This window comes from Falco peregrinus, chromosome 6 (genome assembly GCF_023634155.1).
Source record: "Falco peregrinus isolate bFalPer1 chromosome 6, bFalPer1.pri, whole genome shotgun sequence".
In the NCBI taxonomy this organism is placed as follows: domain Eukaryota; kingdom Metazoa; phylum Chordata; class Aves; order Falconiformes; family Falconidae; genus Falco; species Falco peregrinus.
Genome location: NC_073726.1, coordinates 3,600,910 through 3,627,331, shown reverse-complemented (window position 1 = coordinate 3,627,331; position 26,422 = coordinate 3,600,910). Strand labels below are relative to the sequence as shown.

General features: G+C 36.3%; 1 protein-coding gene across 3 annotated transcripts in view; it reads right to left on the bottom strand.

Moving 5' to 3' along the window:
- The window catches only part of TBC1D22A (TBC1 domain family member 22A), a 180,065-nt gene that overhangs the window by 49,000 nt on the left and 104,643 nt on the right, over nucleotides 1-26,422 (bottom strand). The window contains exon 12 of one of the 3 annotated variants that reach the window (XM_055808797.1): nucleotides 820-3,519. The exons of the other annotated variants lie outside the window; for them this stretch is intronic. Within the exon in view, the coding sequence (XP_055664772.1) occupies nucleotides 3,487-3,519 (33 nt within the window). The 3' untranslated portion in view covers nucleotides 820-3,486. Of the gene's footprint in view, nucleotides 1-819; nucleotides 3,520-26,422 lie in introns of those variants that run through there. 3 annotated transcript variants of the gene reach the window in all.

The following is a 26,422-nucleotide window of genomic DNA, read 5'->3' as shown; positions in this document are numbered from 1 at the left end:
CAAGTATTGGATTATCTCAAAATAAAACAACAGCACATCACCCCCATAAAAGCAACTTTTCCTGAAATATTAAAATGAAGTGAAAACACAGCTAAGAGACAACTTCTTCTATCTGCAATATAAACCTTAAAAAAGTATCATTAATGAAAGTTGTTTATGCCTTTCAGAAAGGACAGATTGATTTGTTTTCCCACAGGTTTGATAAATTACCACAAAGAAAGAAAGAATCTAGTTAGAAAGAAGAAAAACCTGTTTATTAACAAACAGGAAGACTATTAGAACTTAAAGCCTCAATCATGAAAATGCTACTGTTAATTTCGTGGAAAGGTATTTCAGCACAATGTATAATAATGTTTTTCAGCTACATGAGAATTTATCAAAAGATAATTAGAAGATATAGTTTTTGTTGAGATGATTTGTATTTAATAATTATTACAAATCTTTCAAAAAATCTGTTCGCCATTTATGGGAAGAAAAAAAAATGGTAGGTTGTCGATGTTACCTGGAAATTATCAACCATAACTTTTTGCAAAAGAGAAGAAAAAAGAATTGACAGTATTTAAACAAAAAAAAAGCAAGAAAGCACAGCCATTTCAACTGTTATCTCTATTGCTCTATCTACTAGACCATGTTTCCCCTCCAAAATAAACTATTTATTTCCACCTAGAATGCAAAAAAGCTGTTGTATAGCTTTTTATATCTATTTAGGTTATTCAAAGTATTATTACTATTTCCAAAGCCACTACATAAAACTTTCATTTTCAATACTATTTATTGTGTTTCATAAAAGTTCCATTAGAAACAAATTCAGAGCAAATATAAGTTGGAGGCATCATTTCCATTTATTACTTTTCATAATACCTTTTTCGTTCAGAGGTATCAACACAATCTACGGAATTATTGCTATTGTTCTCAAAGACAGATAAAGGACAAAAGAATCACAGCAGCACCTAATTGTTGTCACCTATCAAAAACAATGGAAAAATATATTAAAAGTTACGCTATACAGTGTACAGTAATCATATGGATATTCATGATGATCCAATTTAAGACTATGGTGAAAGATTGTCAGTTTAATACGTTTTCAGTTTGTGTGGGTTATACTCCTTTTAAAAAACAGACACCGCAAGGTCAGGATGATGCCTCCAGAGGAAAATTGAGATCCCTAAAGAGTTTCCTTTCAGAACAACAGAGGACCCCCAGGAAGGAAAGTTCCAGTGACCACAGTGAAGACCACAAGAAAAACTAGATCAAAGAACTGGGGACCTGCACCAATCAGTGCCAGAAAGACTGATGAGAGGATCAGGAAGCAAACACTGAGAGGATCAGGAAGCAAACATGTAGAGTGGCCAGAAAGGGCTCCGAGGAGCTTCCTCGGATTCAGAAAGTCATTCCGGGCACAGTTACTGCAGTGCTTTGGTTTGGATTGCAAGCATTCTTTTGAAATCCATTCTCACACACATTCAATATAAGAACAACACTGATGTGCTGGAGTATGTCCAGCGAAGGACAATGAAGCTGGTAACGGGTCTAAAGAACAAGTCTTATGATGACTGGCTGAGGGAACCGGGGTTACTTAACCTGGAGGAAAGGAGGCTCAGGGGATAGAAGTATGTAAATGATCACACTCTACAACTCCCTGACAGGGGCTGTAGGAAGGTGGGTGTTGGTCTCTTCTCCCAGATAACAAGCAATAGGACAAGAGGAAATGGCCTCAAGTTGCACCTGGGGAGGTTTAGACTGGACATCAGGAAAATTTTCTTTACCAAAAGGGTGGTAAAGAACTGAACAGGCTGCCCAGGGAAGTGGTTGAGTCACCACCCCTGGAGGTATAAAAAAAGACGTGGATATGTGGCACTTAGGGACATGGTTTAGTGGTGGACTTGGTGGTGTTAGGTTAACAGTTTGGACTCCATGGTCTTAAAGGTCTTTTCCAACGTAAACAATTCTGTGATTCATGTACCGAACCATGGCTTGCATTGTAGATTTTCCACAGATCCACTCCTACGCACTGCACTATTTCCCAATGCAGACACTCAAAGTTATAAATGAAGCCTGGAAGCAAACCTGCCTTACAAAGATGCACTGCATAGCTGTAGCATTGCATACAAACTCTTTTATTTCTGCTCTCTCATAAACAGAAAGGATTCTGTGACGAGTAAAGAAACCAATTATTATAACTTCTACTTAGCAAAAAACAGCATTAAAACAATTCAAAAAGCCTTTTTGGAATGTTTTCAAGCTAAAGAGGAGAAGCTGTGTTAACCCACCTCCAAGCTCAGGTGGACCTGAGCGTTTAGGGAGTACCCAGTGTCCTGCCAGAGGTAGTACAGGTATTTAAGAACAATCATCTAGCACAGGAAAGACTTCCTGCAGAGTTTTTGTATCTTCTATTTCCATCATCGCTTACAAGCATAACAGAAAAAAGTGAGACTGCGAATTTGACGTAATGTTTTCCCATATATCCCCTCTATGCATGAAAAGACAATCAGACACAAAGTATTTTAGTTTCAAAAACGTTCAGCCAAACTAAACCACAGAAGTCTGAGACTATCTCAGCCATCTGCTTCATTTATATGCAAAGAATGTTCAATATTCCGTAATAAATTCATTGCCTTCAATCTGTCTCCTGTCACAAGAAAAACGAGAATGTTGCAGTGCAAACGATGGAAAACTGTGAATTTCCATTATTTCCTGAAGTGGCCAAGCACCTTTTGACTCCAGACTAAAACAGAGAATCATACTCAATTTTCTTTATTCTGGTATTCAGAACTAGAGAAATAATACAGCCACAGCTCAAATTACCACTTAAAAATGAAGATTTCTCAGAACTTGGTTAACACGCATCATACAACTCTTAGCACGCTGAAGTCAAATGGACACCACCATCTTCCCTGTAGAAAAGGAAAGCACAGCTAACTCCATAATTAACAACACATGCTCTCTTTCATTATTTGTTCTCTATAAGAAAGCACGGACATGCACAATTGCTAGTCCAACCTCCAGCAGTAATGGTATTCATCAGTAATCTTCTTGTGAGCATTTACAATAGCCCAACTACTTGACTTCAATCAGCTGTAAAGCTCTTTTATTCTGTTATCACATCAGTGTGAGGGAATGAAAGCCAAGGATTGAATGCCCTCCTAAAGGAGCCCAGTCATGCTGTCAGAATAGCAATGAGTTTCATCCGACACTGCTCAGTGCATTCTTTCACACTCCCTCACTCTTGCAGAGGAATGCATGCATGACAAAAATATCTGTTGAGTGTGAACACTAAGAAACATATCTACAGAATAATATACTTGATAGAGCATATTACAGTTTAACAGAAAGAGCTGGAAGTTGATACGAAAGATGCAATTAGTAGACTTAACTGGCAGCAGTTGTGTTCCATTCGTCAGAAGAAAGCGATGGGTGGAATAATTATTCTACAAGTGAGACAGATATTCAATACAGAATGTTTCATCTATTCATAGTCAATTCTCCTTAAGCTCTTTTGATTTTTGCTGATACAAGGACCTAAAATGAGCAAGAACAAATTTACGCTTAAGAAAGAGAAGAAAACAGGAGATCTAGACAAAAAAAATGGATGATTGTCGATACTCTAAGTAAAATCTTTAGGTAAGCTCAGCCTGTCTCCTCCCTGTACTGCTTACTGTTGTGCACATTGCTTTATCCAAAACAAGGTGTTTAGCCTGATACGAAATCTCTACCAGTTTGCCCCCAGAACTAGACTACCATATTAACAAAGTTATTAGACAAGCCAGGCAGGACATTGAATTGTCATTCATAATTTCATACTGCTTTTAGGACTGACTCATGATCTTTTTTTTTTTTTTGCTTTTATTTTTGTATTTTCACCTACACGAACACTCCACCATGAAAGTAAGCTATGCTTTAGCAGGAAGAACAAACAAAAGTGCATCTTTCCCGCTCAAGTATATTTGTGGATTTTCAGTAATGAATACATTATAAAATGCTTTAAAAAAAAATAATTTCAACAGTGAGTTATGATGAACTCCACTTTCTGACCAGCTATAAAAGAGCGTTTTTCCTCTGGAAAGGTTATTTCTACTAAGTATTTTTAAAAAGACTTCAATCAAAACTTATTTTTGTAATGATACTGAAAAATATACACAATCTTGTGAATATAAGATAGAGTGGCTGAAAGAAGGAGACATCAGAAACTTGGCAAACAAAATGCAGCAACTATACTAGGAAAACTCATTCTTTTTTAAGGCATTCTCTTCTAAATCAACACTAGACTGCAAGTCCTTTCATTCTGTAAATTTTATACTCCCTAATCTCAAAACCAAAGTGTTTATGCTTCTATTTCCTTACATTCACTAAAATACTCTGATTTTCCCCCCTCGGTTACAATTTTTAGATTAAATAAAAATAATCTTCCTTCTGTGTGAGCTTATTTAAATTCCTGTGCTGTTGTGCTAAGGATGAAGAAAAAGGATGGTGCTATAGACTGTGAAATGCCTTTGTGTTATTTGGCCAGAAGCAGATTATTTCCATAGTGCACTATACAGTCCATTTTAGAGCAAACAGGAATACAGTGACATCTCTCTACTGTGAAGTATCTGTCAGCACCAGCTCCTGCTTGGAGAAGCAGAGGAAAACCTCTGTGCCCTTCTCAGGAATAAGGCATTGATGTGGCAAGTGAACGGGGCTTCCGAACACTGTTTTGAGAACATGAACTGACATCTCAGCATACTGGAGAACATTAAAACTTAATGAATAACTACAATGATCCAGTGATATAAACAGCAACTTTTCCAGTAGGAATGTTTTATATATTCTCTCCCGCACCTCTCAATCATGCTTGTAAAAGATCAAGTCAGGATGGAGCTCTCCAAAACACCTTTCCCAGTGAAAATATACAGCTAAAATTGCATCTGCAGTGCTGCTAGACTTTAGAACACAGCATTCTGGTAAAACCCTTTCCCAGTAATATAAGGAAGAGAAGGCATCAACAGAAATCAGTTAGAGGTGCCTTTTTTTAACTCTAGGTGAGCAACAAAAACTTGCCATAACTTGGTGAGCCCTGAATTGGTCAGGCAGTTGGACTAGATGATTTTTGTAGGTCCCCTGCAACTGAAATACTCAATTCTATTCTATTATACTAATTATATCCTGACAAATAGTTATTAGCACATGCAGGCAGTAAAACTGAATCACATCACATGTGGAAAGGGGCCAGAAATGATTGCTTCTAACAAGGCCAGTAAGCCACCCCCGCCTCCTCTCACAACTGTGTGACACAGAACTGCCCAGTCCTGCCCAGCTCCTTATGCCTTGCTTAAACTTATTTATGTCTAATGAACAATAAAGCTAAGTTAGAACAGGACCGTCCTCACAGCCATGGGCAGAAAGAAAGAAACGAAAGGCAGCCAAGATACTGCAAGTCCAACCCCCCCCCCACTGACAGGAGAATAAGGGTGTGCTCATAGCTCACACCTGGTTTCAGTAAATAACATTATCCAAAAGAACTAGGCAGTGCCAAAGGTAGATTGCAAGACGACGCATGCTTGATGAGCTAAAGACCTCTCAAGGTTGTTAACGCACTGGTTTAACACAAGTTTAACGAACTTCAGGGCATCAGTTTCAGAATTAAGCGTGGTATTAAGCCTGTAGCTTTAGTACAGGTATGCATACTTGCACATGTGCTCATCTTCATACTTGCAAAGAACTCTTTAGAAATATGAAGAGTTCTCTGGATCAGGATTTATTTTTAATCCTAAAACCAATGAAGCAGAATAAGGGGGAAATGGAAAAAAAAAATCACAACTACTGCACTGGTGAGGAAAACTTTCAATGAAGATTTAACTCCACAAATCTACTTTTATAGCAGAATTTTTGGAAGTGACACTAGAAAAAAGAATAGCAAGGAGTTGATTAATCTGAAAAAAGCTAAGATGATAAAATACATAAGGCAGCTTAAATCGTACAAATATAAATTCAAACACATCTAAAAGAAAAGAGATATCCATTACATTTTAATACTGAAGTAACTTAAATTCCTCACTAAAAAATTCCTTTGCAGGGTCTAAAATTTACTACAGTAAAAGCACCTGTAACATGACTCTGACTTTGCATAATTTTCTGTTAATGCCTTAGACTAAGCAATATGATGGAAAACCTAATAATGCATTATTCAGTTATTACATAACAGAACAAAACGGAAAAAAATTTCTACATTATTTTAAATTACTCAAAAAGATAACAGAATTTCCTTAATTTCCCTTGATTTGACAATCAGTTCTTTAAGGGATCAAAGCATGTTAACACAACTATTTTATTTAGAAGTATTAAATAGAAGACAACTCATTCCTCCTCCACTTCGTCCTCCCCACTACCTCTCTGCTTCCCTGCTGAAGGAATAACATTAGTTTTTGCTAATGCTTTTAGGCAATATGTCTTGTCCATAGTGTAAATCTAACATGTTTAAAATTAAATATTTATTTCCAAATACATGTCCCTCCTAGCATGTAAACCCACATAGGACTGATATTGATGTTTTGTGAAGGATAAAATGTCTTTGATATCTACCTTGCAAGAATGTGGAACTAAATAAAATATAAACAATGAGCAACTGGATTACCAGAAACATTGGAGGCCAAATCTGATGTTTGTCTGAGACCAGGAGAAGGAAGCAGTGAAGACGGAAGCAGATGAACAAAAAGCGGTCCTTGTCTCTGTAAGCAATACTAACACCTGAAAAAAACTACCTTGTACTTTGAGAAAGAGTTTATTCACACAAAAAGGTCTACCTATCATTAACGCATTTAACAACACAGTTTTGAGGAATAGCTGTTTACCTAATTAAAGGATTTCTTGGCTTAACTGGAAAACAAAGATGTAATTTACCTGTAATACAAATCAGATTTTATGTAAAATATTTGTATCGATCTCTTTCTTAACACTTCAGTTTGCTAATTTATTTGTCAGGAAATCAAGCAACCTGCTGAACCAGACTGAATGAAGACACCAGCTCTCCTCATTTAACTGGAGACCAAATGAGGAAGTTAACATTCCCTAGTGGGTGATGTTGCCAAGTGGTCAAATAAAATTTATGAGGAAGGAACAGCAGAAAAAAAAAATTTACAAAACCCCCAAAGGATGGCACATTTCAGAATATTGTTTTTAAAAGCAATTCAAGATTTATGTGGAAAATGCAGGTATCAATATCTAACAAATCAACATTTTACATCTTTCTATTTAAGTAAGTAAATTAGCAGAAAGCCTTCATTATTAATATTGTAAGTTAGTAAATACTGTTAAGGGAAAAATGCTGCCTAATTCTGCGTGTCCACTTGACATTTCTTGGTATGATTTTAGACCCTAAATGCAACATGAACCATTTCAACCATGATGTTGGCATGAAAAACACAGTGCTTTGCAGAAGAAAGACGTCCTTTATCACATGGAGTTTGTACAATGTTAGAAGTAACTTACTTTTCAACTTTTCTATGGTCTCTAGAGTTATCCTTCTGCTCTTTAGGACAACCTATGGAACTCCTATATGGTACATCTGAGAAAGTTTACAAGTGTCCAGTTAGTTTGGGAGAACTTAGGTAAACGTATTTTATTATGTGGAAAGTGGCCAAAAGTTGCCACATAGCTTCAGTGTCCCAGCATGGCTACTCTAAAAGAACCTCTAGCTTGAATATCTTATCTTTGACAGGTGTTAGGTAGCTTCTTCCCATCCTCCAGCATCTTGGCACAGAGATTTCTCAAGCCAGATGTTGGAATCAGTTTCAATACCTAACGATGGATTTTTCTGTCACAAAGTTGCTCAGTCACTTCTTGAATTGCTATAGAATTCAGGACGCACAGAGCCTTGTGGTAAAGTGTTCCACAATTAAACTGCATGCTCTGTAGAGAAGTATCCTCTTAGGTTTGAACCCGACACCTGTTCTTAAATGTAATTAAATTTTTCCCTATGCCATGCATATTTTGAACACCTGTACTATGTTCCCCTCTCAGTATTTTTTTCCCCAGGCTAAGGAGTCATCAAAAGAAGCAAGTCTTCATTTTCCCTCATTCTTGACCTCGTCCAACCTCAACCCCGTTCCACAGGAACACCATGGATTTACATAAAGGCAAAATTAGGCTTTTACTCTCCGTGCTAACGTTTTCACACAAGTATTATTACCTCAAGTTCTTGTTCCTAAGTGGCAACACACAGCTCAAGTTAAATGAATATGTACATAAAAATAATTTCCTTTTTCTCCCCAAATCTTTCTTACATGAATGGGACTGTCAAGTGCCATTTCACTGCTGTATACGCTGTCTCAGATTGCCCTTCTGCTTTTCTTGGTTCGTGAGTTCACTTCCATGCTTACTCTGAATGAGCAGTTACCAGCTGCTGGCTTTTTATTCTGTTATTCACCTTGTTTTCCCAATCACTTGTGAAGATACTAAATAATGACATGTTCAAAACTAAATATGTAACATCCATGTAACATAAATACAGATAGCACAGATGTATGCAGTTTTCTGTTCATCAATTTAAAAATTGTATTTTAATCTGAAACCAGGAAAAAAAAAACCCCAAACAGTTCACCAAAGATACTTTAACTGCACATTATCCTGAAATGTGTTCAGTGTTTTGGGGTTTTTTTTAAAGCCTAATCTTCTCCCCAACACCAATATTTCCGTGCAACTTTTCTCCAATTTCATGTTTAATAATGAATCACTATAACTGCTACTGTTTCCTCTATGCTCACTGGCTCTGAAGCCATGTAAGTCAACAGAAAGTAATGACAAATGGAGTTAAAGTAACTAAGTATATCTGAAGTATACTAGGATAAATGACACTTAAGACACCCTCTTTCTTTTATATCCTCCCCCCCGAAATCATCAGTCCCACTAAGAATTCTTTTTTAATTATTTTTTTTAATAGATTTACCAGTTAGAAATAAAGCTAATTACGGTTGACTCAATCTTAATACCAAACAAATCTAACAAAAGATGATACTGGACTTGAGTATTTTCAAAGAAACAGGGTAAAAAAAGACGTTTTCAAATACACAAGAAATAGTTCTGTGTAGTTAAACTTTAAACAGAATTACCTCAAACAACGCTAAAGATGCTGTTATTTTCTAGTTCCTTCTAGATATTAACAAAGTTTTCTGGAATTCTTAGCAAACTCCCCTCTAAAAAAAAAAAATCTCATTTTAGTCAGTAGAAAAAAACCCAACCTCACAGTAAAATTAGAAATGAACCTCTTATAATGAGCCTCTGTATTTAAATATAACGTAACCTGCTGGCTGAGAGACCATCACACAGGAATATAAAGTGGACTTTATATGAAACACTGCTAATCACCTATCCTCAGAAAGAAAAGTATCTTTGGTTGAAATGCTGTATTAAAAGGTCTGGAAAATACATACCCGTTTTTAAAAAGTTCTTTTTAAAGTATCAACTGCAAGTTTATTAACTATAATTTAATCACTGTTGATGAGCAACTAGCATTATATGGGTTTCCCTGTTCATTTCTCAAAGTTACAAATCAGTTTGCCAGTTAAACCTTTCTGAGTATTCTCATGTCTAAATCCTTTTCCCTTTGACTGCAAATGATGCTTACTTTCTGCTATGGAAAAGGCATAAAACACAAGTTCAAATGCTTAATGGGTTTATGAAGAAGAATGTTGTAAGAAGGATTGCTTTGACAGTTTGATTAGACTAACACAATCAATCAGTTTCAACAACATACACAACCCTTAAAAATGTAGGTACTGCAATTTCCTTAGTGGATGCTACTGCGTTTAAATTGAAAACCACCAACATCACATCTCTCCAATGCAAATTTCCATGGAAAATGAACTGAAGCACACTGAATTAGGATGATGGCAATTATAAACATACTCCTGTAGTTCTGTCTTCTGTTAGAGATATCCAGAAAATTCAAAAGATGAAACAACTGACCAAACATGTCTGGAAGTTGTTAACAGGTCTTATTCAAAGAATTATAGAAAAGGAAATATTCTATTATAGTTTTGCCTTCTTGAATTTCTTGTTCTGGGAGTCATAACATTATATAAACACTGCTTTATTCCTCCCTCCACTGAGTTTTACTGAATTTTATATTTTAAATGATGATTCACAAGCTATTCATGAATAGAATTAATCTGTGAAGTGCTACAGCTATAGCACAAGTGTAACCATCCTCTCATAAGCAATCTCACCTCACGGTAGGGAAAGATAAGAATATGAGGTTAGTAGCAGAATGGACTTCTATGGTACTTAAGTAGGAATAAGGATAGGTCCTTATTTTCAACTCTGGAGCTTGTGAAGGACAGGTCCTCCTCATTTTCAAGTCTATTATGACAAAACTTGAAAATTTTCTATACAAACACTATTTTCCATATTAATGATAATAAACAATGACTAGGTTCTGATTTATGGTTGCACAAATACATGATTAATTTTATCTTGTAAAATGATACCCCATGAGTCTATCGTGATACAGGAACGACAGCAAAATTAGGTGTATTTGAACTTTTGTTAACCAAGCACAAATAATCTGAAATTACTATAAAAACACGTGTGCAACTTTTAATCTTTTCAGCAGGTGCTGAAGATGTACTGAATAACGTTACAGACTAAGAGCTATCTGATAGCTGATAAACTCTATATAATAACAAAATGCATGACTGGACTTGAGATAGTGCCTATTTAATCCAGGTCTACATGAGATGGACCAAACAGGGTTATCTGAAAGCTCCTGTCTGCATTTACATCTGCAATAGAGATCATGAGAAGATCTGAGCAGTTTGGGCTGAGGCTTCTACAGCTACGGTGAATGCAGTTGGATTTGCATTTGTCTTCACACTCAATTTAGTTTTGGATTTTACTTCAGACTAGACCTAGCCTTGAGCCCTCAGACACTATGTTCCCACCATTCATGTGGTTCGAAGTTGTCCAAGTCACTGCCTTGAAACATGTATGTCCCAGTTAGGGGATATTATGTGTTGGAACCTCTTTGGTGTGTAGCTGAAAAAAAAGCTGCCATTAAATTTCCTGAGAAAGGAATTAAGACCAAAACTATTCCATGAACCAAACCAACAGAAGGCAAGTGAGGAGAAAGGGGGAATTTGCTCCAGAACTGCACTATTGCAAACCAAAATGCAGACCTGCATCTGCTGCATGTATATGCAGACCTGCATCTAAATCTTCCTTCTCAAGAGAAGAATTCGGAAAAAAGTGCCTAATAAAGAATCCAAGCAACCTAGAGGGTGTCAGCATATCAGAATGGGAATTGATGAATTCATGAGCTGCATATGCTAATTTATACAAGCAAGATCACCTCACATGATTGCAGGGATACTGCCATGAGCACATGCAAGTACAAAGCTGCAGAACTAGCAGCATGCGTATTAACACAAGACTGGAAGGTCTCATTTCCATGGCTGTAAAAAATGTTTTTTAAACAACAGCTTAATGGTTCTAGAATGAGAAAACATCTTTAATTTCAAGGGGAAGGAAAAAAAGAAAAAAAAATTAAAAATGAAGGCTGCAATTAGAGGACTTGGAAACAAGAAAGAAAGGTGGGTGAATTGTCAGTACTGATTAAGACAGTGGAGAAATAAAAGATAGCCAGGGTGAAATTCAAGCACTGTGAACTCCTGCAGCTGGAATAAAAAGAAATCTCAGTAATCAACCAAATACAAGTGTACTTTACTACTCTACTAAAGATGGCTGACGTATCCTTAGTATAATAATAGTCAACCGTTCAAAACAATAGTGCCGAAATTCAGCATATAGCACCCTGTAAACGTTGCAGAAAAGGGTATTGTACAACTTCATGAATTACTAGTTTTGGAGTGTTCAACCAGAGGCAGCTAAAAAAATAATTAAAAAAAAAAAATATTTTCTTAACTCATTTCAAAAGCTACCTTCAAACGAAGCTCCCCCCAAAGGCATTTTTGGCAGCCTCTGTCAGCACACATGAATGACAAACTTTTGCCATTGGCAACACACAATTCAGCTTCTATCCGACTGCATGAACTCAGTATTTCTCAAACATCCCAGTTAATATGAATTGAGAAAGCTGTGTAAAGAACACAATTCTTTCTTACAATAAACTTTTTTAAATAAAAGTGGAAAAATACAAGTCCAGCATTTAATGCAAGTACTACCAGTTTGAATTGGAATTTATCTTCTTTCAATCACACCACAGTCGTGGCTTCAAAAACTGCAACAGCAGATGTGGAGTCACCATCTCAGAAAGATGTTTCCCACAACAGCTATTTTCATCTTATTTGTAAATTCTTTCATTGTTTACAAAGTCCCGACAGTATCACAGCACAGTAATGATGCTCAGGTTGTGATTCAGACATTATACTTAGTCTTGAGTGAGTGCTTTAGAGACATTTGTTTTGATTTTTAGCTTCACTGAAAGGTATTACTACCTATGGAAAATTATTCAAGACAATTGAGTTACCTGAAATGAATCTTACTGACTCCCATGTACAAATTTAACTGTTTTATTAAACACACAGTGAAAACAGATTAGGGTGTAGCCAAAAATGTTGAATATACAAACAAATATACTTTCATAGACATATCTTTTCAAATAGGTGAACAGACTAGACAAATTTTTTTTAAAAAAAGATACAGTAGTACCAAATTAATTCATTAACTTAAAATGTGCTGGTTTTACTAGCAATAACTGATTTGTATACTTGTTTAGAATAACCAGTATAACAACCTAGTATTTCAAAACTTGTACTTTCTAGTGTACGTTCTATACTCTGAACAGAGATCTGAATAATCAGAAGGACAACTTACTTTCTGAAGCAGTGCTAAACTGAAGATTCTTATGCTGAATTTTTTTATTGTTTTGAAATGAATCTTGACAGCTAAAGGCAGCAGAGATTCAGTGGAATAATGCTTGCTAATGACAGCCCAGAGGACGGAAGAAATCAGATTTAATTTGAAAACCACTGTTGATAACTGATGCCATGTTAGGCATCACTTTAGAGCCTCTTCATATTCACCTACATACTGCAACATTTTATTTCAGTTTCACACTAAAAAAATATTAATTCCAATTAAGCACAGAACAGCCAAGATTTAGCACAGCTTTACACACACTTTGAAATAGTTGGAATCTTCTGATCAGTAATTCCTCAACTACTGCTGGGAAAAAAAAAAAAAGTAAATTGGGTACCCACAAGAATACTTACAGAGAAAAATGGCAAGAAAATGAAGGAACTGAATGATGGAAGATCTGAGCAATGACAGCAGCAGCAAATTACATATTCTATCTGATTTAAAGAGATCCATATTAGACAAAAAATTCAAAATGAGAATAAGAGTTGGGGTTTTCGAAATTTTGTGAGGGGAAAGTAGAGTACAGATAGTCTGGAAAATGTGAAAGAAAAATATGTTGAACAAAAAATCCTATGCAGGATCTACTACAAAAAGTTACAAAATAAGAGAACAGAGAGCCTTCGGGAGGAAAAAGAATAATTCTTGGTATCAGTAATTGTCATCAGCTATCTAGGGAGAACTCTCATACAGACACTCCGAAATGCACATCTTAACTAAGGGAGTCAGATCAGAAAAAAAAGAAAGTAGATATGCAAATGATCAGCAAAAGCTGACAGTGAAGTTGTAGGAAATTCTCAGATCACCCATGAATAGGATGGAGAAGGAAAAGTAAAAAAGGACCAAGAACCCCTGTGAGACTGGAAGAAAGGGCAGAATAGCTCTCAAAATACAGTCAAGGGCAACGCAAGTGGCAGAGCAAAGCACAAGACTGTCATATATCAGGAAAACAAGAAAGACCAGAATATTAAGGAAGAAGTGATCATTACCAGGAGCTAAAGCACTGGAGAGACAAAAGAAGATAAGGTTCTTAGTATTTCATGTAATTCTAATGATGTTGTGCATTCCAGAAACAAACAGTAATTATACTGATTTCATAATCCCCCTAACAAGTATCTATGCTACTATAAAGAAGCTATTTTTACTGGATTTTACTGGATTTGTTGAATACTTGTTTGTCCTTTCTTTCCCCTAATAAGGTTGCATTTCAATTTAGATACTACATCTTAGACAGTGGAAAAGAGTTAAAATTATTCTGAAAGCTTAATACATTTCCTGTGCTGGCTGCTTAAAAGCTTTGTCACTAAAATTGTCTGCTTGGAAGCAAATCAGGTCAATCTACACACGTCAACCTACTAATCTTCAGTGTAGTAGAATGTTCTGCAGTACATAGATTAATTTTATCACGAATATATACAAATTATTTAACATAAAGTAGTGAGGCTACCCTGTTTTGTAAAGTGGTATCAACTGTACCTTTCTGTACATTTCTGAATTTCAAGTCTATTTTATGGTGATTTATTTTGTTTCTTACATAGATGGAGTTCTGCTATTCAGAAATGTATTATGCACAATAATATAAACCATATATTCAGTATTATTTCCAATGTTGTTCATTTAGAGAAGGAACAAAATGCTTGCATTTTTATTCAACTGCTCATCTTAAATTTATTATGAACACTTCTGATGAAGTGTTTTTTCTGATTGTAAATTTTTACTGTTCAAAGTTGGAAACATCATGGATTCTCATATTAAGGTAATATATAACAACCCTGTGTTAGCTATGGATGTTTTAATAAATTTAAAACAAGGAACCAGAGAACTGTACATGTTACGATTATTTTACATTTGTTCTGGTTTTAACTACAACAATAAGTCATTAGAAACAAAAGGAAAAAAATCAAATGATAGTCAGGGTTTAGTTGTTAGCATTCACTTCTGTGGGCACCAATAACCTGCATAACTAACAACAGGAGCTTGAGAAAAGAGAACCAAGTAGATTCTAGTTTTAAAATACTAAACTTGAACTTGTAGCTTAATCTCACATAAGACACATAAGTGAAGCTCAGCAAGGAAGGGCTCTGTGGGAAGGAACAGCTCTACCCTGCATTGCAGGGGTGTCCTGCAAAGTTCCTGTTGTGCTCCTGCTCCTTTCCTCAGCGATTCTGAATTACACACTGACTCTGCATCCCTGCTCATAGCCTACACAGGAAAGTCCCTGCAAAGAAACACAAGCAGAATACCATATCCACTAACTCAAATTTAAAGAACATTATGAGAAATGGGCTATGAGAAAAAAAACCCTGAATCAGTATGCTCAAATAAGTTTCAGATAAGAATGCTTCCCTTGCTTCTTTCTTTCTTTTTTTTCTTTTTTTTTTTTTTTGTTTAAAATAGTACCTAAAGGCAGAAAAGGTGAAACGTGTTAAGTATAACTTACACTGAATCAATTTTAAATGAACACCCTGGAAAGACAGTAGTAATTATTTTACTACATTGCATAAAAGGATGCTTACAATGGGTTTGAAAACTTTTTTCAAGTGTTTAAGGTCTAATAGTAACAATAAATTTTTAAAGTAATGAAGGAAGCTTACTCTCCTTTCGCTAAGTAAAATCCACGTGGTTGTGCAAGCCACACAGCTGACAGCAGCACTCCAGTTTGGATCTGTGCTTCCCCATGCATCACAAAGGTACTTTTTATCAACAGCGGAAGAGTTTGTCATGAACAAATGCCCTGAAGACAAGCTTACAGTTATCTATTACTATAACCATCATCTGGCTAACAGAATTTTCATTGTGTATAGCTAAAATTAACGTCTCCAACTTTCACATACTAGTTTTATATTACCGTGTTAGCAGTTATAAAAATGAAATTTAGTAACTGAAAATAAACAGTGTTACACAGACACTGGCACAACTTAATTGAGGTAAACCAGGAATAACTGAACTAAGATAGGCTACAACATATAACAATACTGTATGTAGAGAATCACCTACTTTGCAGAAGCACTGAGGTTACTTATTTTAAGCACCTGGCTTATGTGAATCTGTGTGACTCAGACTATGAAAATAACAGAATTTAAGTTCCAACAGTGTCACATACAGTAGTGATACTTTGGGATGTGATCACTCAGAGGACTTAAGTTAGGTCTAAGTAAACTGAGAGAATACCTATTAAGTCAACAGAAAGTGTGGAGTACAATTTTCAGACAAGAGCCATACACTCAGCACCAACTGAAACAATAGTCAAAGGAGATTAAAATCTGATATATTTAACTAATATAGCCTACTTTACCGAATATCTAGGATAATAAGCACATTAGTAAAGCAAAAGCGCACAAGGCTTTTTGAACAAGATTTTAGTATTTCTTAAGCCAAGTAAATGTCTTCCTTTATCCATGCTGTTTTATTAAAAAAAAAACACCCAAGCATAAAATCAGTTAATCTAGAAACTGTTGGCCTACTCACATAAGTAGCACTAACAAAGGAGTTTCAACATTGAGAGGACATTAACTTTTCTTTTAGAGAAACAGGAAAATGTAATTGTAAATAGAACCAAGTGATGTGTTTAAGGTCACCTACAATAATTTATTTGCTACGTAATGGGAAGTTATTTAATACCACATTGAACGCGATAAAACGTCTTGCATTTGAGTGATGTTTGATAATACTTCACCTCTACACACGCATCCCCACTCTGACCACTACTTATGCGTATAGCACGAGACAGATGGGCTAAATTGTTTCCCTCACATCTCCACAAGAAGAGGAGACATGGCTATGCAAAATCCCCTCCGCGCATGCAGACTTCCTATAGAGGGAAAAAACCATATTCCATGTACAAAGACAGCTTTATAAAAAACTTCACAACATGGAATTCCACAGCTGCTTTAGGACAATGAAAGCATAGGCTCACTGCCTTGCGTGTACTTATGCGATTTCATTTATGCAAACATAAAGTGTTATGTAGTCATGTAAAATCATTAGACTCATCCAGGTGAAAGCTTACCCAACAGAGAAAAGTTACATTATCTCAAAGCAACAGTGAAATGACAGTGAAGATTGACAGCTCAGCATGCCACGGAAACCTCTGACAGCTCACTCATCAGAAAGACATTCACCTTTGCCATTCTAGATATTCACCTCATTGTGAGGCAGGAAAGCATGAGACCAGCATAAGGGAAGTTGTAATAATGGACAATGGCATATGTGGAAGCAAAGGCAGAAATATGTTAGTGATTGCTTCATACGTGTATCTCAAGTAGAAAACATGGACACATATCTTCAAATCACTCGCAAGACAACTCCTTTTTTGAAAAGCATGTGATAAATTCTCAGTTCCTGACTTCCTAATCCGCATAAGCAAAACATATGTGAAGCACCTACTCAATATGTACTTGTTTTAATTATGTCTAATGTAAGTCACAGAATCATTTAAGTTGGAAAGGACTTCCCGAGATCATCCAGTCTAATCACTCTGCTAAACAGGGTCATCTAGACTGGGTTGTCTAGGACCATGTCCAGCTGGCTTCTGAACACCTACAAGGATGGAAACCCCATAAATTAGGCAACCTCTGCCAGTGTTTGATGACCTTCACAGGACAAAAATGTTTTCTTGTGTTCAAACAGAATTCCACATGAGTCAGTTTGTGCCCATAACCCCGTGTCTTATCGCTGGGCACTGCTGAGAACTTTTGCAAATACAAACATAATTCAGAGACAAAGGGAATACAGGAGGACTTGAGATCCTAGTTTTTAAACTACCTTTGAAATTACAGAAAGGTGCTACGAAAGTCATTTGTGTACAGAATCTAAAAGATACAGAAAATTAAAGAGCATATGGATGTGAGGAAGGCAATTTTTCTTTCTCTCTTCTTCTATAGCAATGTTATTCTCTTTCAGACTTTGGTCTTTAAGAACAGTATTCATTTTAATAAAGCCTTCCTCTAAAAACACTGACTACTTCAAAATAGCCAAGAAGAAAAACAAACTGTTTTCTAGACTGTATCTAACATTCTATAGTCGTGCATCAAGAACTTAATCAATAAAGCACTTAAGATTACATGCTTAATTAGCTGAATTCATGAGTTATTCTATTGAAGTCAATGAGATCACTCACAGTAAGTTAAGCATAAGAACTTTATTTCATCCTCTTGGCATTCAGAATCAGCTTCCATTTAGCCACAAAAAAATTGCCATCTATTTCAATAGTACTGGAAGCTGTCGAAAGAACTTGAACCTAGAAAAACCTACAGGTTTCCCTATGCATATCACTGAGCTTTGATTTTGTATGCTTTTTGCACGTCTAAATACCTTCCGTATAAAATAGCATGGCTACACAGCTTTGGCCTTGTCTTATTTGCCACACTGAATCCTCCCTGATGTCAGTGAAAGCTACCAAAGAAAAATGGACAAAAACTGGCAATATGCAAACATATTTGCAATCCACACTTACTTGCATTAACATTTCACATGATAAAAAAGTCCTTTTGAATATTATGAAGGGAATGCTAACTCATTTTTTTTCAGAAATTCAAGAGTGCTTCCATTCTGAGATTAAGATTTCTTAATTTAAGTGTCTACAAAAGCACCTTGTGTACTTAACATACACAGGTAATGATGATGATGTAATGAGTATGTTCAATGAAGCCTAAAAAAGGGATTCAACTGACCAGCTACACTAAGCCTCAGCTAACTTCTCTGGGATGCTCTGAGTTTACTTACTAGGTCTCCATCAGCTATCAGGGAAGCTTAGATACCTCGATGCAGCAATAGACATGCACAAACTTACAGAAAGGCACCTGAATTTTTGTGTTTATACCTCATACGAACCCCCACCTCTGCTGTTCCCAGTAAGCCCATAGGTAGGAAGGCCAGAGACTAGGAACTAGGAATCAGAGTTCCAGATCCAACAGACTTTTAAACCCAGAAATTCCCATGTATGGGGAAGTAACATGTAAATTTGAAGGCATGCATTTGTGCCAAATGAGAACGTAAACTTTCCTGGGTGTCATATTTAAGCATCTCTTGCATAAGCTACTGTCAGTTTTATGATTAATTGCTAGTGTAAGCGCATATTTCTTGGAGTTCAGGTAAATACCACTACACAGGCATTCACTCCCAAGAAGTAACCTGACACACATCCCTTATGGTCCCCAGCCTGCTCTGCCGTACCACAGAATTTGATCAGAGATACCAAAACTGCCAAGATTGAGTCTTCCCACAAGGCCAAGAGAGAAGGTGAAAATAAAGACCAGGCTAAGCAGATGAGATGGCTAAGATCCTAATTAGGAAAGGTATAATTAGTAGAGCTATAGGTATAAAGCTTATTTTATTTGATGGAGGAACTGAGGGTGTTTTTTTTTTTTATAAAAAACCTTGTTGTGGCAAATCATACGTGACAGGATATGGGGGAAGGTGAGGACGTGTAACCGTTGATCACAGTGTGGGATCTGAGTGTGCATGCTGCTCTGTGAAGACTATGGTCCAGCTCAGAATCAGTACCCACTCAGTCTGCTTTCACTGGGAATTTGGAACTCTGTCGCTCAAGAAGAAACTGCAAAATACATCGGAACAACAAACTAGACCTGGGTGATCAACAAAAGAGTACCAATCATACATATACGTCACTGTAAGTCTACAAATAGCATATTGGCTTACTTCTTTTCTAGGAGAAAACCTGAGAGCTTATATAAATGTGAATGAGTGTATTTTAAGGTCACATTGAAAAGTTGAATTATTGTTTAAGAAACTTGGTTTTTCACCATTGCGCACATAATGCTTACGCACATTAATGACTGCACATATCATATACACGGTCCAGTTCTTTTTTTTGCCTAGCATTCTTACTGTCTTTTCTTTGACTTTTATTTCAGATTGCGGTTAGCACAAGATAAACAACAAGAGGTCACTGACTTCAGTGCTATGCCACAGAAATATAATTGCCTGCCACAATAAAGTACTAATGAGCACAACTCTTGTCAATGGGAGATTGCCGTGGCAACAAAGTTATCCCAGAAGATACCCATGTGGTAGAAGGTGATGACAGTCAGTTGCCTGACAAAGACGTAAAAAGTATAAAATCTTTTCAACTGCTCAAGTTGAAAGAAACTACATATCAGGAGTCTACTGACATAGGGGGAAATACTGACTTGCTGAACACAAAAGGAGCTAGAAACTTCCAAAGAAATGCAGAGTCAGAATAAGGATGTTTTGTTTAAACAGGAACATGTTTAGAATCCCAATTTTGCACATAAAGTCCTTCTCTCATATGTTCACATCTTCTTACGGTATCCAAAAACTAAATCCGATTCAAATCATACTTTTAGATTTACTTTTAAAGAAAACAACGTGAAAAGGTGTTCTTGAATTATAGTGAATGTGGGTAAGATCAAGGCTGGGTTCAGTAGACAGCAAGACAGTGAATTCCAGCTCTCAAGTAAGAAGCAAAATAAATAAATAAATAATAATCTCCAGGAGAAAACAAGAGGCTGCAGAAATAAAGGGAGAGGCATGACGTAAGTACAGGCTCCAGAGGCCACTGACGCTCTTTAATCCAGGAGCTGGTTTCCTTGACGGTATATGGCAGGTGGACAAGAACAGTCATTACCAAGTCACACAGTATTTTTATATGTATTTCCAAAGAAAATTAAACTCTCACATTCACATTTGATATCTGGGCAGGAAAGGTTATAGCCCACTATGTCCGTGTCCCCTACTCCAGAAACATTTAACCCACTGGACAGTTTCAATCAAATTGGCAAATGCTAGAAATCTTAAAATCATGATCTTACCCATATGTTAGTAAATGCATATTAAATATTCAAATGTCCAAACACTTAACAAGGTCACTAAGCAAGACTCTAAAATTAAGTTGTCAAACAAGAAAGTGTTCATGAATTAAAAGGACAAAAATAACATAATAGGATCTGTGTTACTAAGTTGTCTTAAAAAAGAATAGTTTGATAGTGACGCAAAATTATTCAGGATAGCTTTTATTGGTAAAAAAATAAAGTTGGCTGCAAAAAGTTGCAGAAAGCTATTGTGTCACTGAATAACAAAATGGCAAATGAAATTCAGTCTAGATAACCACACAGGGAAACACACCGATGTTGTCCTCAACATTAACCAGAGACCAACAAGCTGGACTAACTATGAAGTTACCTGAAAGCACTCATATTCAACAGGAGAAAAAGCATGAAAAATAAATATAAAAATAAAGAAACAAACAGAAAACAATTTCATCCCAGTCTATCAATCTATGGTGTGCCCATCTCCTTCTTGAAGCAGTTTCCATCTAGTATATGACAGAAATCAAATTTATAGTAAAACTATAGATTACAGAGAAGATAAGCACAAAAAGTGCATGTAACGGCTTCTATAAGTAGAGATATTTGTAGCTTGGAAAAGGAGTGATTGCATACAGAGACAGAAAACAGTTCTGAAACAGGTGATGGGGGAAAGTGAATAAAGAATGATTTGACAATTTCTCATAATCAAAGAAATAAGTGGAAGTTACTTCAGAAGAATCTTTTGTTAAATCAGAGAAGAATTTCTTTCCTCACTGCGTAACAAAATTGCAAAAAATCACCAGCATGAGATGTTTTAAACAGTGTATTTTAAAACAATTAGATACATATTTAAAAATATTCAATGGGCATTTTAAAATATGTATAACAAATATAATAAAGCTTGTCAGTAGTAGAAGATGGGAGGGTATATACCTTCTCCACATTTTTGATCTCACTCTAAATATTTGTTGTCCACTTAACCTAATCTGGTTCAAGGACCTTTACAGTCCAAACCATGCTTTGTGTAAAACAAGAAAAATAGACCAGACCACTGGGACAGTGAGAGGTCTCAGTCTCCTGTTAAAGAAAAGGATGAAAACAATTTTCTGCTTAATAGAATGAACTCAATATGGAAAAGATATGTTAGAACTGCCATAAAAAGAAAAATATTCCTGGCCATGAAAAATTAAATCTGCTTTCAGTAGATGTATTTTGAGTCTCTTGTCTCAGGTGGCTTATGGCTCTGATTGAGGCCAGAGTAGTAATAATACCTTTCTTGTATAGATTCTCTGGTGTCTGTTGAGAAACACTCCTGTTTCAACTTTAATAGTTTGTTTTTTTTTAAAAATAAATACTAATCACAAGACAACTCTACCAAAAAACAAACTAAAATCATTGTCATTTTCGTGGAATCAAAATCTCTGATTGAGTCTATGCAAAAAAAATGGAAACACAGGAAAAAAATGTAACTGCATTTTTAAACATCCTAAATTTCAGTGACTGATGGCCAGACAAATAACATTACTACATCTAAACTTTTTTTCTGCCCTTTTTTTCTGCCTTTTTTTTTTTTTTGCGGGGGGGGGGGGGGGGGGGGGGGGCAGGGCGGGCAGGGAGGTGGTGCTGTTGAAATATCTGTCATCAAAGTTTTATTTTAATATGTCCCTAGTTAGATGGATAAAAAGAAAGCCTGTGCTTCTGCAGTTATTCATGACCTTCAGCACGATTTCTGGGTCCTCAGCACTTCTGGATAATGATACAAATGTTGTTCATTAAAATACAACATTAGATGTCTACTTTTAAACGAAATCCCCTTAATCAAAAGCTAGTAATGAGCTACATAAATTACACCAACAAATAAATGGGAAACAAAGATGTCTGTTACCACATTGGTCAACAGAGTATGAGGTCCAACATGAGATACATGACAATAATAATTAACACTAAGCCAAAGAGAGGGAAAATTTCATTCCTCCTTGAAGAAAGAAAGGATATAAATGGCTGGTCTATGATAATACTTGGTCTAATGAAGACACACATTTTTCAAAAAATGAAATATTGTTTATTTTGAGCACAGTAAGCATCAGTCTCCTGGATGAAGAAGAAAGATTAGATTTCAAGGAGGAAAAATTACATTTTTCTGGATCCATCTGCAGGACCTCAGGAAGAGGACATAAGCCAGTAGGTTCCAGCAGCAATGGGTGCTCTCTATTGATGTTTGTCTAACAGATGCAACCTGAGAAATTTACTACCCACCAAGAAAAAAAACCTTCTTAGGAGAAGACTGCAAATAAGCTGGAAAAGGACAAGCAATCGTTCTGATTTAACACTAGGGTTCAAATCACAGCTCTGCTCTCTTACCCTCCCTCCCTTGTACTGGCTGTGGTACTCATCAGCCCCCTCACTGGGCTAATCTCAAGAAAACTAACAAATACTGCCAAGGAGCAGGGGGTAACAGGAACTAGGAGAAAAACCCGTTTCAGTAGCATGAACTCATCAGTATTGCCAAATTCTATCGGTGTTGTTATTTGCATTTTCCTATACCTTTTCCAAATCTTTGTAACTGTTTTGCATTTTACATAGTAGGATTATATACTTGAATTTGTATTTATTTTCTATGGTAAGCCTTAAAATATCTTGGCAACACTAGTTTTCCTCACACAAGAACAGGGTAAAGCTGTAAAGTAGGAGACCAGGGCATTGTAAACACTACCTACCTCACCTGCCTGTTTTGAGGTGTATCCAATGAGTTGAGTGTGTGACTCATTCCAGCTACATCAGCCTACTGGTGAGCTAGCAAGAGTGCTTCGAAACAAAAGCACTTCTTGGCAGGAGAAAATATTAGGCTGTACACTTGAAGTCTAAACATTCACACAGCACTTGCCACCAGGTATTTCAAATTGAAAACTAATATACATAGTTGCTACAATTTTTTTCTTTTCTTTTTTTTTTTAACCCTGAAGAAGTTTTTAGCTATGGAACTTATGTCAGTGTCTTTTCTGTAAATTATGTACCACTACAAAGTTACTTCCATGGAGAAATCACTGGACAAAAGACAGCACAAAAAGGTAATTTATATAAGAACACCAGATCAGAAGGAAAACACTGCAATGAAAAATACATGCACACCATTTACCTGAAAAGTAAATATAATAAAGTACTTGTATGCCAATGAAAAATTTTATCCTACTTAAAACAGCAGTCGATACAACACTATTATCTGTATCAGTATGATTTCACAGCATTGTTAAAGCCTTCCTTCTAGCTGCAAACTTCCCAGAAATCAAATGCAATTTTGAATTCAATATTTAAGCAGTTCAAAAATACTGATAGTTAAAACTAAATACTGTTGTGCTCTAAGTACTGGTATACAATCACTGATGTTCAAGACCCATATTGCTATTTCTATTCAAGGATGAAAATTTAGAACAGATGCCAACACTGTAATGGCATTGCTTCCTCCCCCCTCCCCAAAAGAGAAGTAGGCAGCTACATAAACACAGTGGATCTTAAAAGTGTCCCAAGGACAACATCCATTTTAAGAAATAAAATATACCAAAAGAAAATCTTGATGCAGACATCAATAAAATGTCTTGAGCTGAAGCATGGATACCTTCTGAGGTTTTGATGGTAAATATTTAATATATTTATCCAGAGTAGAACAGCACAGATGCTGAGCATGGAGACATCCACAACATTTCTAATCCAATAGTTTGAATATTTTAAGTCAGAGTTAGAAGCCAACAAAAGTCAGTTTCAAATACACAAAGCAATCTTTAAATTAGTGTCAAAATGCCCCTCTGGCAAGGAACAAATATAAAACTAACCTGCATTCCTTGAGTCCATAGAAATATGTTAAACACTTATGTATCTTGAATAATTCAGCCATCATGCTATCTCATTTTACCAATCCTTCATACCAAAAGAGATACAAAATGTGAAATAAAAAAGCAAAAGATAATAAAAAGATAAAACTGAGGTCTTATGTTACACTATTTTGGTTTGTGTAATCTTTCACACTTTACAGTTTATGAACATTCATATTAATCAGTTCTACAGAGTTAAAATTTGAATGTTTTGGGTATAACTTAACAAGCAATTTCTATTTTGAAAGAATTCACAAGGCATTTACAGCATTTATCTTAAAAACAAAAACAAAACAACGAAAACCAAACAGCAAAAAAACAATAGCAAACCTGAATCAAGTGAAAAAGTGGGGTAATTCATTCTCATTAAAATGCAATTCAGGTTAAAGCATAAACCAAACTGAATATTTATAGCTAAGAAGCTCTCACAACATATCCTTTGTAAGCAAGATGCATAATGTCTTTAATTTTTCTACTTTACAAAGTTCTGCTACAGAAGACAGTGATATATTTTAGTGGATCTCACAGATACAGTTACAGAATACCAGAGGATTTACCGAAGCGAGTATTTGGGAACCTTTCCAAATTTCTCTTCCCTTCAAATTTTAACTTGCTCAAGTACAGGTATTTCAGATTATATGTTCAATGATTTATTTCACAGAGCCTAACAAATGACTGATGAATCCTAAATTAAACTAGACAGAAAATATGACACCAACCAGAGTAGCAATGGTACTCTGGTACAATGGTACCTACCAGAGACAGAGGTAGACATCACTTAAGTGTCCAGTCCTACTCTCACCAACGTCAGTGGAAGAACTCCAACATATTTGGAGAAACAGAACGCAGTTCTAGCAGCTCCAGACAACAACAGTTATCTATTTCACCAGGAAGTATATGACAGCAGGCTATTTAAGTTTGTTGTTATTCCACTGAACCCCCCCTTGTGTTACAGTTCATGAGAAAATGAGGCCTGAGAATGTGCTGTCTCCAGCTTATATTCCAGATTGGTCAATTTTTATCTTTCCACTTCAAACACAGAGAAACATGCAGCTCAGCAAGACAAGGCATTATTTCAGCTTTGATGGGGAGAGAGGAAGACAAAGGAGACAAAACGCTTTTTTCTGTGAAAAAAATCATCAGCAGGATCCTCCCTTTCAAGGGAGGCCACTGTTCTCTAATCCTTGGGAGGGGAGCGAAGCCATCCATCATCGCCCTGGCTTTCTGCAGGAAACGAGGGAGCCAACCTCCAGTGCAGAAATGAAGGAATCTGACAGACCCACCTGTCTGTCTTTCCATTCCTTCCACATGAAGGAATCTGACAGTCCCACCTATCCTGATCGTCCTCCAGCACCACTCCTATGCTGTTCCCAAATTGTGCTGTGCACTGGGACTAGAGCTGCCTGTGAACAGTATCTTGCAAAATCCCTCATCGCTTCCTGAGAGCCATAAAGTGGGTAGAGTCTGAGCAGAAGCTCTTGCATCAGCAGTGTAAGGATGCCTTGTAGTCCCTGCTGTGGCTAATATTACTTCGCAACATGATTAGTTCACCTTCTCTCTGAACTTATACTGCAGTTAAAGGTGCTTCTGTTTGCAGTAGTTCAAGAGTATCGAGGGCGGGGGTGGGAGTCAGTACATGCACATACTAACTAGCCACTAAAATAGCAGAAGACATAAGTGTAGAAATCTCAGAAGAATCCTCATGTTGTCTTGCTTTCCTGTTTTAGGACATACAATATAGCAAAATCAAGCCTAATAACATCATCTGCCTTTGAGTACACTGAGAAAAACAGTCAAGCATCTATCCAGGCTGTTACAATTCTCAGTAGGATTGCTCCTTCCATCTGTATCTGGAAAGCTAAATTTCTTTCAAAAAAATAAGATCCCCTATTACATTTCTGCCTTTGCTAATTTTAAGTC